We start from the raw sequence: 16,295 nt of genomic DNA on the forward strand, positions 1-16,295 counted from the left end.
TCAGAATCCTGGTAAGGGTCAGGATGTACACTATCCCAAGCCTATGACAGGAACACTGGGTCTATGATGATGGGTCACACTCAGTCCCATCCTAGGGTAAAACAGCATAGCCAATTAGCCCAAAAGCTTTTTTTTTTTCAGTAGACATCATCTGTGATCAAATCTAATACAATCTCTGTAGTGGGAAGCAGTAGACACATCTGTCTCCTGAAACTGTTTATTTCTTTTCATTTACATCCACTCAAGGTTCTTTTAAAAAGCTCCTCTGATGGGCTGTTCATTGGTAATTCCAATGAGGATGCTGTTAAGTGTCATGGGTATTTGGGAATAGCTGAGCAGCTAAATGTTTAAGACAATAGTAAAGTGATAATGAGATTCTTGGTGACAGATTTGACTTCGATGTCTTGAAGTTCCAGATGCCCCCACACTTCTAGCCATATCCAAACAAGATGGGGCTGCCATGACCTTGTGTTGACCATATCGAGAACAGATGGTGTGAAAGAGGCAGGATTTGAGCTTTAAAAAGCACCATACTGACTCTAGCCAGTATGAAATGTGCATGCATACGTAATGGAGCACTGATGGGTATTTAAATTGACAGCACATTTGTGGGGTAATAGAGTGGGCTAACGGTTTAATGTGGGTTAATGGCACTGGCGGAATAAATGATGGTGCTAGCAATTAAGAAAGGTAGCGGATGATTTTGACATTGATCCCAAGACCGAGTGTACAAGAGAAGGTTTTAAATTCAGGTTTATGTTTTTGTGTGTTTGAATGGGTGAATCACTTACAGGAAGATCTAAATTAATAATCATAACAGTGTTAATGCCATGAGCTTTGTATGTGTTTAGAGAGGTGTTTGGATTTAACACGTGGGTGGTGTTGCGGTGATATTTACTGTCAAGACTGTTTACACCGCAATATATCTAAATTTGTAATGATTCGTTCCTTTACAAATCACATCCCAATTGCCCCTTTTCCACCGAGGCAGTTTGAGTGCTGGTTCGGAGACTAATTTAGAACCGGTTCTTTCTGTTTCGACCGCCAAAGCACCGACTCTGACCCAGGAAAAGTGGTTCTTGAGTAGCACCAAAATGTTGCTGGTTTAGACTTAAGAACCGCTTGTGGGCGGGGCTGTGGGCGTGTTTACTGTTAGCGCATTTGATAATGTACCTAAAGTATACTAATGTTTTATACACTTTTACTTTACCGCGATATAATCACTTATCAGCACACATGATAGTAGTTAGCTACATGCTAAGGCTAACTTTATTTTCTGTGTTAATGATAAAATAATGTGATGTACTTTCTCGATTACAACCTCTGTTTATACAAATTACACGGCGCTGCACGTACACGTTGGATTCGCCGTGTTTGGATGCCAATGTAGGTTCACAAAGCCATGAGCATTAACAGTAAAGCAACATCCGCCATCGTTGTTGTGTTTGTGTTTGTCGCTGCTGCGCTAACGTTGCTGCATTGGGACATGTGACACGTATACAGTCACATCACACTCGGCTCTGTGATGGCTCTCTAACCGATGGAAAGGCAAACAGGTTCTTAGAAGGTTCGCCAGTGGAACCAGCACCAGCGCTAGCTCTGAACCAGCACTCGGTTCTTTTTGGTGGAAATCAAATGTGAATTCATTACAATGCAAATGCACCAAGTTCAAAAGAAACAACTCAAAATTGCCCAAAATTGCTTTTCATTAGCAAATGAAGAATTAGTAAGTAAATATCAGATATGAATACAAATCTTTGACATAAAGTACCGGTGCTGTTTGATTTGAATAGCTAAAGCAGCACTCACAAGCTAACATTGGCCTTTCAATAAAGTTGTGTGTAAATGACCAATATCTCATTTTGTTTTAATGCTCACGCGTGCACATTGATGAATGCCAATCATTTAATATTCATTTATAGACACCTACTAGATTTTTTAAAAGGCAAAGCAAACAGAGAGCTGAAAATTACAAAACGACAGCTAATCAATCTTCCAGTAATGCAGCTTAGCCACATTGCCGATTCAATGAAAACTCAAATGAAAATGATTTGCTGATGAAAATAGCATGTAGGTAAAAAAGGTAAAGAAACACCGAAAGGCATTAAAGCATGAGACATAATCGGATGTGCCATGCACAAAATATTAGCAGTTCTCTATGTCTGAAGGCACGAGTTGAAAAACTCTGCTTGAAATGACAAAAGCTGATGCTCAGTCAGTGAATACAGCCACTAAAAGGGTGTCATTTGGGCCTCTAACCTTTATCATTCTTGTAGATTTTTTTCGATCCCTATTCTCTTCTCTTCCTTGCAGAGTTTCTCTACTTTTTCTCCAGAACGGATCATTTCATCGATCCGTCAGGCCGTGCGTAAGTCACACTGTGAACGCCTCATTTCAAATTAGCCTCCAAAGTAGACGGCCCAGTCAAGCAAACCCACTCAATAAGCTGCCTGCTAGTAGTCTCTAAATCTTAAACCCGTTTAATGGCAACTCTTGGCCTCTGTTTGCCTTTGCTGCATGGATCTCATCTAGCTCTGATGTTATGCGACTGTACCAACATCAGAAGAGGTCGCTATGCTAACGGCCTTTTCCAAAGCTTGTTAAAAGTTAGCATGGATGATGCTTCGTGAAAACCGCACCAATGAAACGGACAGCAACTTTTATGGGAAATATAAAAGGGCTGCAATAAACGATAATTGAAAATGCGTTTATGTTCTTTATCGCAGTCTTTGCCTACGATGTCGAGTTTATAGCAGAAAAAAAGGAAGTAGGAATCGACACGTATAGACTATTGAGGAGAAATAAAATGCAAGAGCAGAATGGGAAAGATTGTACATGCCTAAAGGAGATGAAAAGCTCTGCGTGAAAGAATAATAATATGTATAGGATCGTAAAAAGGAACGTCATGCCCCCTGGCAGTACTTACAGGACAAGTTTTCGATCTAAAAGCTTTGAACATCGGCCGTAAGATCACTCTGGCCAGAAATTGGTCATGTTTTTGGCAGAAAGTTTTGTTTAATCAAACTAGCAAAAATAACCTTATCCAGAAAAGGATAAATACATTTTGTTTCAGACTAGAGGTCTTCTCAGGTCTAAATAAATGTTCCCGACCCGAAGTGACCCGAATCACTTTCTACCGAAACCGACGTGCGTAATTTTTATTTATTTTTTTTAAAAAGACCCGACCCGAGACAAACCCGAAAAAATTAGACCCGAGTCTGACCCGACCCGTTGGCATTTTTTTTAACCCGACTGGACCCGAATGTTGCATAACTATACACTAAAGTACTACAGAGTGGATTCAAAATTAATTGACAGGTCTGAAAATTAGCTTACCGCCAGCCACACGTCACCAGCGACATGTCGCAAGCGGTCTTGGCAAACAGAGGAGAGATTGGAAAAGGACTCGAGTCGATGCACACGTGCGAGATACAGTAGTTCGAGTCTTCTCGGGTCCGTTCGGTAAAAACACATTCATTTTAAATTACCCGAGACCTGATGCCGCTATTATTATACCTGACCCGTGTCTGAGGTACACGTGAAACTTTTAGACCCGAACCCGCTCGGGTCTCGGGTCGGACCTCGGGTTTTCGGATCTAAGTGGACCCGTGAAGACCTCTATTTCAGACACAACATGCGCAAAAAAGTGAGCATGTTGTCTTTAGGACATTTGACTTTAGCTAATTTATTCCAACACAATTTTGAATAGTTTAAATATTGGCTGTCTTTTTGTCAGAGCCAAGGGGAAGCAATTCATTGGACGAACAACCTTCGATGTTAAATCAAATGTTATTGTTGAGGAAATCGATGTTTAAGACGCTAACCAGTAGTTATGGGCAGCTGAATATCTCAAAGTTATTCTATTCATGAAGAAAATAAATGGGTACTTGACCATTCTTGTAATTCTGTGGAATTGATTGTATGTATTTGTAGTATTATAGCTTGGCTATTAAACACCTCAACGACCCAGTAGTCAAGATACAATGCTTAACACCATGAACCAACGATTAGAATTTGGGTTAAAAAAAATCGTTCCACTGTTGTTGTGCTTGATAAATTTTAGCCATCTTCTTATCTACTAATATTGCCTAATGCAGCTTTGATACTCTCTTCTTTCACTGACTACTGGGAGATAATGTGAACAGAATACCTTGACGATGTCTTCGTTGGACGACTTGCACTCCACGAACGTTGAGATGTCTGTGATCATCCCAGTCAACTCTATGGAGACAACTTTGACTGGGATGGCGACGGTCCGGCCGGTCAGCACGGCTGTGTTGATGATCTCCGTGTCCTGGAGTTGAGGGGAGAATTGGGTTGAATGAGAGAAAGAGAAAGACAACAAATGGTCACGAAAGGTTCAGTTCATCCGGAGTAAAATTGAAAATAAGAGTCTGGAGACAGCGGAACAAACTTTGTCTGTCTGCGTTAGGAGTCTAAATCTGAGCGTGGATATGAATTTGCAGTCTTTGAAGGGCATACGAGTCGACCTTCTAAAATGCAGCCAATAAATCTTAGGGTTATTAGGACTGAATACGGAAGGCTCATATTTCTCATTTAAATAGGCAAACAAGTACATACTGTTCTATTCGAGATGGTACACTTAATAGATGCATGATAAGCGAATTATAGGAGCACGGAAATTGAATTAGATATCTGAAATTTCCCAGCCAAACACATAAAGATGTTCTTTTTTGCAAAGCAAGTACTTGGACAAAAGTGTAAATAAATAACAAGAATGGCTAACAAATCTAATAGACAAATTTTGTTTCTTTTAATGAAAATACATAAAGTTCTTATTTGGAATTGTAAGCTATGATCTCAGGCAAGCGTGCAAATCTTGTGACAACGGTTCCACGACCTTCGGGACAGTGTTTTGTTCTGGTTGTCGTAGTACCTGAACTTGCAAATTGATGCAGTCCTTTTTTAGGTAATTAATTACCTAATATTTAAAGAGGTCTTTTAATGAACACCCGCCACCTTCAAAAGCAGACAATGGTGAAAATAACAGAGCACAGTAGCTCCTGAATTCCTTCCTTAGTTATTTTATTCATTCAGTTTATTGGTGCGTGGATGTTAACCGGAGGAGTGAGAATTATACCACATGGGATTTAAAAAATATATATAAATTGTATGTACTCAGTCCTGTAACTCAATGAATTTTCGGCTCTCTCCTAGAAAGACATGATAAAATGATAAAAACATGATAAAATGTTCCCGTTTTAATCGTCGGCAACTAGGAAAAATTATAGAAATGTAAATAAAACAGTCACAAATGAGCAGGTTTACAAAAAAAAAAAGCTTGGGTTGTTAAAAGTTAGCCTCTATCAAGTAACATCCTCTTCTGTTTTATTTATTTATTTATTTTTGGTGCACTTAGCGACGATAAACCTGAATTATGTAAAAGCACCGAAGCATTAAAAAAAATAACAGAAGCATCCTTTTAAGTGTCCTTAAAACACAAATGACCTCAACAATACACTACTGCGTGGCATCCCCCTCCACCCCACCGTAACCGCCGTCATTAATCGGCTCCATTCGAGGAGGATTTACTCCCTAATAATTTTACTTCGTTCTCAAAGCTCTGCCTTTTTTTGCCCATCTGCCATAAAAGCCCATTTGTTCCTTTACTCCCCTCATTTCTCACGGCTAAAGAGTGCCAAAATTCGAACGCAGAATCTTTCTCCGGGGCCATAAATGTTCCTTGCACCGATTAATCTTAGAAAATTAACAGTGTGGATTAATATTTCCCTGTCTAAGCGTGGTCATTGAGTTATTAACTCTGTATTGGAGCCGAAGTCTCGATACCCCTTCAATGGGAGTCGCATAATCATAATTCTTACGCCGCCCTGCGTTCCTTGTCTGCTTTCCTCCTTCCCGAATCTGATGATGAACCCTTGTGCAGGAAAATGAATATGATCCAGGACTTTGCCTCTGAATGTAATACAATAATCTTTAGAGTAACGCTATTACCGATAATTACAATCTTCAGAAGAACATATTACTTCTAATGAATCCGTGTTCATAATGCATTATGCATTTCATTACTGTGTCAACTTGCATCATAGATGTCCCACAACAGTAAACAAACCTATAAAGGGCTAAAAAAAAAAGAATCTATAACCAGTCATTAATTGCAATAAAAATTAATCATTGGCAAACCTGCTATTATAAAGGTACTAGTGTCTAATGTCAGGTTCCATAAAGCTTCATAGTGTCTGTCTATAAGAATAATAATAGTTCTAATGTGTTACAACACAATACTCTCTAGTGTATGATGTAGTGATATGGTATTATACACATCTGTGTAAACCTGTAACATTACATAGTGGAAACTAGCGTTGTAATGCATTATAACACTTTGTAGAACACACTGCAGTGGCCATTATAAAGCTTCATGAGACCTGATACTGACATTCGTCACACGCTCGTGTTTTACTTTTAAGTGTTTAGAGTCTAAACTTTAGACCATGGCTTTTGAATACAGTATACATAGTATACTATACATAGTATTACATGACAGTTATAACACGTCACATTGCATACATGATGCCTCATAATTCGACTTGCAGCATGCTTTGTAAAGTGTTACATATGTTACATATGTAAATACAGTTTCTATTCTAGCAAATTATGCGCATATCCACAAGGTTCATATATTGAGGAGGGTAATAAGGCAGTAAGTGCGCTCTATTATATGTTAGAATTCATTTATAAGGCATTATAAACACTAATATAACTTTATGAACAGTTTGCAGCAATGCTTTTAAAGTTTGATTATGTTGTGTGCTAAATAATGAATAAATATCATGAATTATGTGTATAATGCCTTGTGACTGCATTGGGATAGGATATGGATGTGTTCATAGAGCATTATAAACCTGGCCTTTATAAGACACAAAACAAAACTTGGACTGGTCTGTATTTATAAGCCTGTATGTACTGTAGCTAACCCTAGCTATAACAAAAACGATGATGTGTTTGGTGCCTTATAAACGCCCTACTGGACAATATGAATGTGTTCATAGTTAATTACAGAAATGAGTACCAAAAACGAAGATGTTCATATTTCAGCTCATAAGATCCTATAAGGTTCTCCTCTCCTCACCTTGTAAGTGCGATCAGTTCAAGTCCGCAACCTAAACGGGCACTCGAAAGACTCGAATGTGACAATCTGTGTTTTGATTCTGACTATGTAACCTCCTGGCCTCTGCGAATGAGACAAGTCAGCCCTGCCTTGGCTAATCATCATTTCTGAATAATTCAAACGCGCTGGTCCGTGTTGGGGGTGTGTGTGCGGAGAGCTGTGTGTGCGGCGCAGAATATAAATCCAGACATTACTCTTTGTTTTTGAAATACAGTAAAATATGAGATCTTGTGAATATATATATATATATGTATGTATACAGTCTTCAGCATAATTAACGTCTAAGGGTGTCAAGGCGCGGCTTGTGTTTCTGAAAATCCTCTAAAGGATTTTAGCACAGTGTGTTTTGTGTCCCACTGTCCACTTTATTAGGAACACCATACTAATGCTGAACAGCCTTCAGCTCGATCCAGTCGTGTCCGGTCATTCCCGTCTGACCCCGGAGTGAAAACAAAACCATTTATTATTGCTATGTGCTTAAAAATAAAAACAAATTCGTTTCTGTATTTCATCTATGGCTTGCTCCAGCAGCCTGACCTAACCTCAAAAGAAATTTTTTTTTCTTCTGTATAGCCCACACAGACCACAGGCAGTGCACAGGGCAACATATCTCTGCTCGAGGGTCTGAAAAAAAATGATTTTTTTTAACAACATTAAAAAAAAAGTAGATGTAAGAACATTTCTATATTTATTGAGTGTATTTTTTTTGTCGTTCTTTGTCCTGGCAAGTGGATTCCTTATCACTTTAATATGCATTCGCTTCGTGACAGCCAACGCTTGAACAACACAATCCTCCACCCACATGATCATGACATAAATCAAGACGATGGTAAAAATCTATTGACCGTTGAAGTCCTAAAATGAAAACCCGCCCCTGTCCTCCCAGAGTGTACATTCTTTCCCCATCACTTTCATACAACACTAAAATTATTGAATGGAATAATGGGGACATGCTCTGTGTGCATGCGTGTGTGTGCGTGTGTGTGCGTGTGTGTGTGTGTGCGTGCATGCGTGTGTGTGCGTGTGTGTGTGTGTAATTGGTTGTTTAAGCATGCAAATGTGTTTTTCTGGCTATTCCTTTTATTTGTGAAGTTACTGAATACAATAAAGGTGTGTGTGTGTGTGTGTGTGTGTGTGTGTGTGTGTGTGTGTGTGTGTGTGTGTGTGGGTAAGTATTTATTAAGCTATACTAAAAGCGCCTGCATTTGTTTTATATGTGATCTACTTCTGCTGGTGTTAAAGTGATGGTCTGATGCAAGAAGGAGACAGTCGGTCAGCCCAGGCCAGCGTGTCCTGTACTTCCTGTGCATCAAATACAGAATAAAACACAACCGAGTGTGTGGTTGTAAGAAGACAAAAAAAAAAAATCACCAGTTACTGTTGCTTGCCCAAAGTTATTTTATTTTCTAATACATTTCTAATGTAAAGTTTGTTCATCTTCTACCACAAATATTCCAATTCTTTTGTTGATCTTTTCGTTATGACCAACAACCAGTTCGGCTTCTCACGTTTGAGACATTCTCGTGCCGTGAGCCGTGTTCAAAGTTTCCAACTGAAGTTCAAAAGGTATCTCGATATTTAAATTGCTGCTTAACATGATTTTCCTTTTGGAAAAGGAAAGATTACTGAAATCACCTCATCTCCAAGGTTCTTTGCACTTGAGAGCTCTCAAGGCCTGATTATTTATTTATTTATTTATTTATTTATTTATTTATTTATTTATTTATTTATTTTCTTCCCCGTTTTCATCTGGACCACTCGCATTAAAAGAGGCGCTCGCCTTTAAGCACAAGATATCAAGATATAAAAATATAGACAGCGATAAAGTCATGACATTTTGGGTGTGAAATATGATGTCACTTAAGGTTTTGAAGATATAATGTCAGTATCATGACGTATTTTGTTATGATACACTTATGGTGATAAATCACGTGGATTGCAATACCTTTTTATAAATGGGAATTTTAGAGCAACTCTAAACCAAGTTCACAGAATTTTCACTTTTGACCACTGAGAAAAAAGAATTTTATTTTTATTTATTTATATATATTTTTTTAATCATTGAAGGTTTACACATATTTACAATGGACTGTTTTGCTGGCAGTATGTCATGTACTGAAGAAATGTCATAAAGTCTAAAAAAAAAAGTGGAAACTTTTACAGTCATATAAAAACAAGGGATGACCGAGAAGTTCAAATTAACATCATCTCAAATTCTAGTTAATTACGAACCTAAACATTATATTAATCGGCTGATTAAAGAAAAAACAACACGACATACTCATCGTGGTCTGCAGTAAAAAATATCTACTGTATACTGCGTATCAAAAGCAAAAGCCAAAGAGAAAAAAGTAAAATAAATGAATAATAATGGGACTTACAGGGTAAAATGTTCCAAAGAGTAATCATGAGGTGACGATGAACGTAAAACAACCCCGTAACACGCCTCAGACGTCTCAAACGACAAAACCGCTCCGAGGTCAGAATCATGAATAACCAGAGACAAGCCTCTACATCATATTTACAACTGACCGAGCACTGATTCACAATCTTGAGGCCGGAATACTGATGTCTGATGCAATTTTGTCTCGACTCTGAATTCAGCCCTATAAATTACCCACAATCCCTTTTCTATACTTGACTCAGGCAATTGAATTTGCTTCGCAAAGCTTTTCTGTCAAGTGTGTATATAATTTGCACGTATACAGTAATTGTGCATATTGTTGTGTGTGTGTGTGTGTGTATAAAATGGTATTTGCTGGCTCAAATCACTGAGGGACTAATTGCGAGCGCTTCTGGCATGCTATGTATGAGCTTGGCCTTTGTTGTGTCTCTAAACACATCTACGCCCGCCTTTCTGATTAGGTCCTGCTGGCAGAACCCCATGATTTCCTTGAGGATAAATGTGAGACGATTTACCAAAGCCTCCACTTGCACTGCAACATCCTCTGATACTCATTTATCCACTAAATTCCAGATGATTTCTCATGTTTGGCATGTTAATAGCAAAATCTGAAATTTAACTTAAATAAGTTTAATCGAAATTCCTTTTTTTTTTAAAGTTTACAAACTTGTGTTCGATACCCAAATCTTGCCTTAATGATTAAAGTCAAGGAGAATTAAGTTTACATAAATTATCGAGACATTCATGTTTTACAGTGTCTTTCTGGGGCTTCAACTAGAGAGCTTCCGTTATGGTATTTAGCTTATATGGGAGATTTGAAGGTGTGTTACCGTGAACCAGCTACCGACGAATGACGTGATGTAGCTTTTCAACAGCTTGTCAAGTTATAGAGAAACCACAATTCCGTCAAGTCCACAAACGTGGTTATAGCTTCACCCCTGACTGTTACAAAGCATTGATGCTGATGACTCTTCTATTCTATTATTTCTTGCCTTACAGAAAGCTTTACTATACCAATTACAAACCTCTTTTGAAAGTCTGTTTGCAGGAAGGTTATGAAATTAAACTATGGTTTAAAATCTAAAAACAAAACCAGAAATTAGAAAACAAAAAAACAAAATAATAAAATAACAAATGCGAAAACACAACAACTGAGACAAAACGGAATAGCTAGTGAATGGAATTCTTACAGCTGATTGGACAAAGCATCTTTCGAGATATCTAGGAAGTAGGAAATTGTGTATTTAACTTAATTTGTTTGCCACTGTATGAACAAAACTGCAGATCATTTGATGATGTCCTTTCTGGCCTCATTTATATTTTATATAGAACTATTGGTTAATTTGGGTAACAGCACAAAGGCAAGAGTATTAATTAATTTTTTTAACATGTTGAATGAATGAATGAATGAATGAATGAATGAATGAATGAATGAAAAACCATTGAAGATTATTTCTGGTGCATCTGTAACCAAAGATTGTGTCTTGATCTCAACACTGTCCTTAATGAATGTTGTTGTTCAAGATCTTATCAGGACATTGTAATTAATAAGAGAGGTCTTACTAACCATTGACAGGGGTATGATGGCCTGAATATCCTTCTGCACAACCGTCAACTCGGTCACCACCTTGTCCGAGTCTGGAGGTGGATTCTGGCCGCGGTAATCGATGTTCCAGTTGATCCTCCTCGTCACCGACTGGCTAGTGAAGTTCTCCATTTCAAAATCCAGCTGCATGATTTCGAGGTTGGCAGCGAAGTCGCTGAGGGAAGGAATAAAACAATCACAGCATCATGAAACATCCGATGATTCATTAGACGAGTCTGTTGACAAAATATGCTACGGCTAGCTACCAAATTCAGCTCATTTAAAAAACAGCAATTAGGGTCAGGTCGGTATTAGATCATTAAACGGTTTAATGTTCTGCCCACCAGCATAGACAGATGTTCTGTCATGTATTAGGCATTATATATTGAAACAATCAAAGAATGAGACAATTAACACAGCAGAAGCTAGGCCATCTGTTGTTTTGGAATGAATTAGAAGGACTAATAGAAATTTCGAGTCAAATATTATAGGTTTAAGATTATGCAAAAACTTATGCGGAATTTTTTGACCTGTGAGGAATGCTAGCTAGCAAAATGCTAGCTTAACTTAGATATGTACAATCAACAGTGTAAAATCTGTTTGTTTATTAATAACCGTTTAAACGATTTAAGATGCAAGAACAGAAATCCTTGTTTTACTGCTTGTGAAACAAATGCTGCAAGCTAATAAGTGTTCTGAGGGAATCCTCTGAGGGTACTTTAGTAGTTTATTCATCTATAGAAACATATAAAATTAGATTGACTTACATAATCTGACACAGGAGACTTCAATTCTATCTAGTAAAACTACAAAACTAGAGACGATCTCAGCCTAACAAGTGGGAATTTGCAACAAGCTTTAAATCAGCTCCCATGGAGCAGCACCGAGGCAACTTTTCCTTCTTCTCTGAGGCCTGAGTTGCAGAACACTATGCACGGTAATGGATAGTGACAAGCTAAATGATCTCTGTCTGTGGGTCCCATGCTCACTCATCGAGCATTATTTGCTTTATCCGAGCTGCCTGTTGCGCACGCAAAGCTGCTGATAACAGCTGACAACTGCAGAGGGATGCGACCGGCAGGAATTGATATCGCGCACACAAGCGAACAGGAACACACACGGGGAAGCATTCGGAGTAGTGATATTACGCAGTGAACAGCTTGACCGAGGGAGTGTGGCAGGTGAGAAAATGGAGATTTCACAAGTGGATTAGCGACAGCTTTCATCAAAAACGATGTCAGTCAGTCAGAACTAGACCCTCCATTGCATATATCCTGTATGTGTTGCTAATCTGGTCGATGATTATGGGCCACTCCCGTCATGGTGTGAGCACTTTTGCCTCACACCCTCTGGGTTTGGGGATGGATTTGCATGATTGTACTTATGTACGTCGCTCTGGATAAGGGCGTCTGCCAAATGCTGTAAATGTAATGTAAATGATTGGGAGGTGTGGGGTGGTGGGGAGCCGTATTCAGTCGGATACTCTGGTTTCCTTCACTAGTCCATTGGCTTTAATTGTAGGCTGATTTGAAATCACATTGTGTGGTCGATTGTGCCATGTGACAGTCTAGAGGTTCTCTGCAACCCTGTGTATAATTACCTTCACAGACAATGGAGAAATAAATGGACGGATGGTCTACAGCAGTTATTTCCATAAATTGTAATCATGTCAAACACCTCATGCATATAGGATACAGTCAATGGTTAATAAGAGCCATGTTTTGTGAGTAAGAATCTGAATAGCATAGTCACCGCTGCAAATCTTTAGCAATTTGTTTGTGCCGATCGATGCGGCCAATTAAAACAGTAACCTCATCCAAATGTTTGCCAATGCAAAACTTTGATTACTTTGCCTTTTGTTTAGACTGAAAATAGCTGAAAGGAAAGGGTCTTAAATGGGAATTAATCTCCTTCAAACACACCAGCTATCCCTGCTGACCCTCTCCTGAAGTCCGTATTTACCAAGTTAACACTGTGCTAATTAGCCCGTCGCTGAGGATCAATACCTCTGGCAGAACACACACTCAAAAGGCTGGGCGAAAATCTTGTCAACAATCAGTCATTAGCCATTGGCTGTTCCGGAGTTGAGCTTTAAAACGCCCAGCAGTTACATTCATTTTATGGGTGATTAACCTCCAAGGACTGAGAACAATGAAGAAAAAAAAAATTTGGATGAATAAATCCAACAAGGACAACAAAATAAGATCACCCAGTTGCCAATAGTTGTTTTACGCTGAATGAGTGGGTTTCACTTGAGCCTTAGGGTATTATTGGAAATAGTGATACATGAAAACGGTGTCAAAAATACATCATTATACAAACCGTTACTTTAATTTGTTTCACATTTAAGGTTTTTATGGTGCCACGCCTTTGTACTAGAAACTGAAGCAGCAAAACGTAACATTTTAAACTGCTGCTCCTGCTGCCTCACTGGGCCATGGAATACGGTGGAAAGTTGCTCTCTGTCCTCTTCCGCATACTTCCGATTGGCTGCCGTTGCTGTGATTGTCAGGGGACCACCTCCACAGGTGGTGACACGGTGAATTTTTAACCATGCACCACTCAGAGAATAGATGTCTATTAAGCTCAACAATCAGTACTGAAGTTCTAGCTACAAGCATTCTATTATCTATTATCATGTTTCCATAGCAACCACTGAAGCTAGGACCTGTTTGGTGGTTATGGTGTTATTATTATTAATATTAAACACTTGTTAATATTGTTTAATGCAATTTTATAAAAGAGAATCATATTTTCATGAAGTATATAATATCTGATTGTTGCCATTGCTAAGTTTTCTTTTTTAGCCATTTCCTGCAACCTTGCAGCTTTAAATTTTAGTCGATCAATGTGCGTACGATTACAAAAGGTTTTTCGTTTGAGACAAAAGAAAAACATAAAAAAAAAAGGATTTATGCTTTGAGCATCAACACCTGCTTTCTGATCGCTCATCTGACCAGCTGTTAAATTGGCTGGTCTCCGTACAAGCGAAGCCGAGCAGCTCGGTAAGCACATCACATCCGTGTGAAAGTCACTTCTGTAATTTAGCAATTTAATGAAGCCGCAGTACACCTGTCACTGAAGTTCCATTACAGCACTGAGGAAGATGTGAAGGTAGATGGGTAGGGAGGGGGAAAAAGAACCATTTGATGTGCACCGATTTTCATGCAGCGGTTATAAACATGGACGTTTCAACACAAAGTGGTATTATTTCTTGTTTTGACAAGCAGACGGTGCTTTAAAAAAAGGCACAATCGATCTAGGTTTCGTCTCGCAAGTGTAGGGCTGCATGTCACAACAGGATGTTGAATATAATGTCTTTTTATGCTGGACGGAACAAAAACAGACAACAAACAACAAACACACTGCGCCCGGAATCGCGTACTGTGAAGGTACATCCTGTTCAATGTTAAAACGCTACATACAGATCGTATAAATATGTGTAGTATGAATACAATCCGGACATACTAAATACACCATGTTGACACGGTCTTATGATGTAACTTATGATGTCATAATAACTGCAAACTGGATTAGATTCTGAAAGCTTTAGCGTGTCAGTCCTGTGGCATTCTGGGTTAGCGCAGTGTGCATCGATTTCATACTGCAGATTTTTGGTGGAAGGATCCACTCCCTACCACTATGCTCCAGACCATCTCGCAAGACCTTTCGCCCTTCATTTCCACTATCGTCAATAGATCCATAGCATCTGGTCAGGTACCAACTACTTTCAAGAGAGCAAGGGTTATTCCCATCCTAAAGAAACCTGCTCTGGATCCTTCAGACATCAGTAACTACAGACCGGTATCACTTCTCTCATTTCTTTCAAAAATTCTTTGAAAGAATTTGTCTATAATCAACTGTCTGTCTATTTCTCACAGAACAACCTCCAAAGCAGCTCACTCTACAGAGACAGCCCTTTTGGATGTCTCTGAAAAGCTACATGCTGCTAGATCAGCCAAACTGTCATCCATCCTTATCCTCCTTGACCTTTCAGCAGCGTTTGATACGGTCAACCACAAGACTCTCTTATCCACCCTCAAGAGTCTTGGGATTTGCGGACCAGCTTGGGAATGGTTTGCTTCCAACCTGGAAGGACGCTCATATCAGGTAACATGGAGGGGAGTGACATCTGCTCCACGCAGACTCTCCACTGGCGTCCCACAGGGCTCAGTACTTGGTCCTCTTCTTTTCTCCCTGTATACTCACTCTCTTGGTGAAGTTATTTCATCACATGGGTTCTCTTACCACTGCTATGCTGATGATACACAGCTTATCTTCTCTTTCCCACCCTCAGATACCACAGCTTCTGACCGGATCGCAGCATGTCTGGCAGAAATTTCATCATGGATGACTGCTCAATAAAGCTCAATCCTAGCAAAACATCCCCAGGTCATGATCTTGCTATATCCTTGCACAACGATCTGATCTCCCCTTCAGCCACAGCTCGCAACCTTGGGGTAACCATGGACAATCAACTGATCTTTTCCTCTCATGTTGCTAATGTGACTCGCTCATGTCGGTTTCTTCTCTACAACATTAGAAGGATTTGGCCCTTTTTGTCCACACAGGCTGCTCAGGTACTTGTTCAGTCTCTTGTCATTTCTAGACTGGATTACTGCAATGCACTGCTGGCAGGTCTACCTATGAACGCAATCTGTCCTCTGCAAATGGTCCAAAATTCAGCTGCCCGGCTTGTTTTCAACCTGCCAAAGTTCTCGCATACCAACCCCGCTGCTGCGATCCCTCCACTGGCTTCCGGTAGCTGCAGCATCAGATTCAAAACACTGATGGTGGCCTACAAAGCCAAAAATAGACCAGCTCCCTGTTACCTCAAAGCCCTCATCATTCCTCGCACTGCACCCCACAACCTCCGATCTACCAGCACTGCTCGACTGGTTCCACCATCTCTCAGGGTAAGAGGCAAGTATACTACAAGACTCTTCTCTGTTCTGGCACCAAGGTGGTGGAATGAACTTCCCCTAGAGGTCCGGACAGCTGAATCTGGCTATTTTTAAGCGGCGGCTGAAGACCTACTTTTTCAGGAAACACTTCAACTACCACTTCTTTCCTTATCTTTTGCATTAAAAAAAAAATACAACCTTTGACACTTTTTTCATTGTAACTTTGAACAAATGTATCTTAAGTATGTAACCTAG

At 39.4% G+C, this 16,295-nt stretch overlaps 1 protein-coding gene across 3 annotated transcripts in view; it reads right to left on the bottom strand.

Annotated features, from left to right (window-relative positions):
- Window positions 1–16,295, bottom strand: part of tmem132e (transmembrane protein 132E) — a 221,593-nt gene that overhangs the window by 15,197 nt on the left and 190,101 nt on the right. For all 3 annotated transcript variants that reach the window (XM_027178640.2, XM_027178641.2, XM_027178637.2), the window contains exons 4-5: window positions 11,119–11,311; window positions 4,151–4,294 (exon numbers count right to left, since the gene is read on the bottom strand). In XM_027178640.2, coding sequence (XP_027034441.1) covers window positions 4,151–4,294; window positions 11,119–11,311 — 337 coding nt within the window. The remainder of the gene's footprint in view (window positions 1–4,150; window positions 4,295–11,118; window positions 11,312–16,295) is intronic.

The sequence above is a fragment of the Tachysurus fulvidraco genome, chromosome 26 (assembly GCF_022655615.1).
Source record: "Tachysurus fulvidraco isolate hzauxx_2018 chromosome 26, HZAU_PFXX_2.0, whole genome shotgun sequence".
In the NCBI taxonomy this organism is placed as follows: Eukaryota; Metazoa; Chordata; class Actinopteri; order Siluriformes; family Bagridae; genus Tachysurus; species Tachysurus fulvidraco.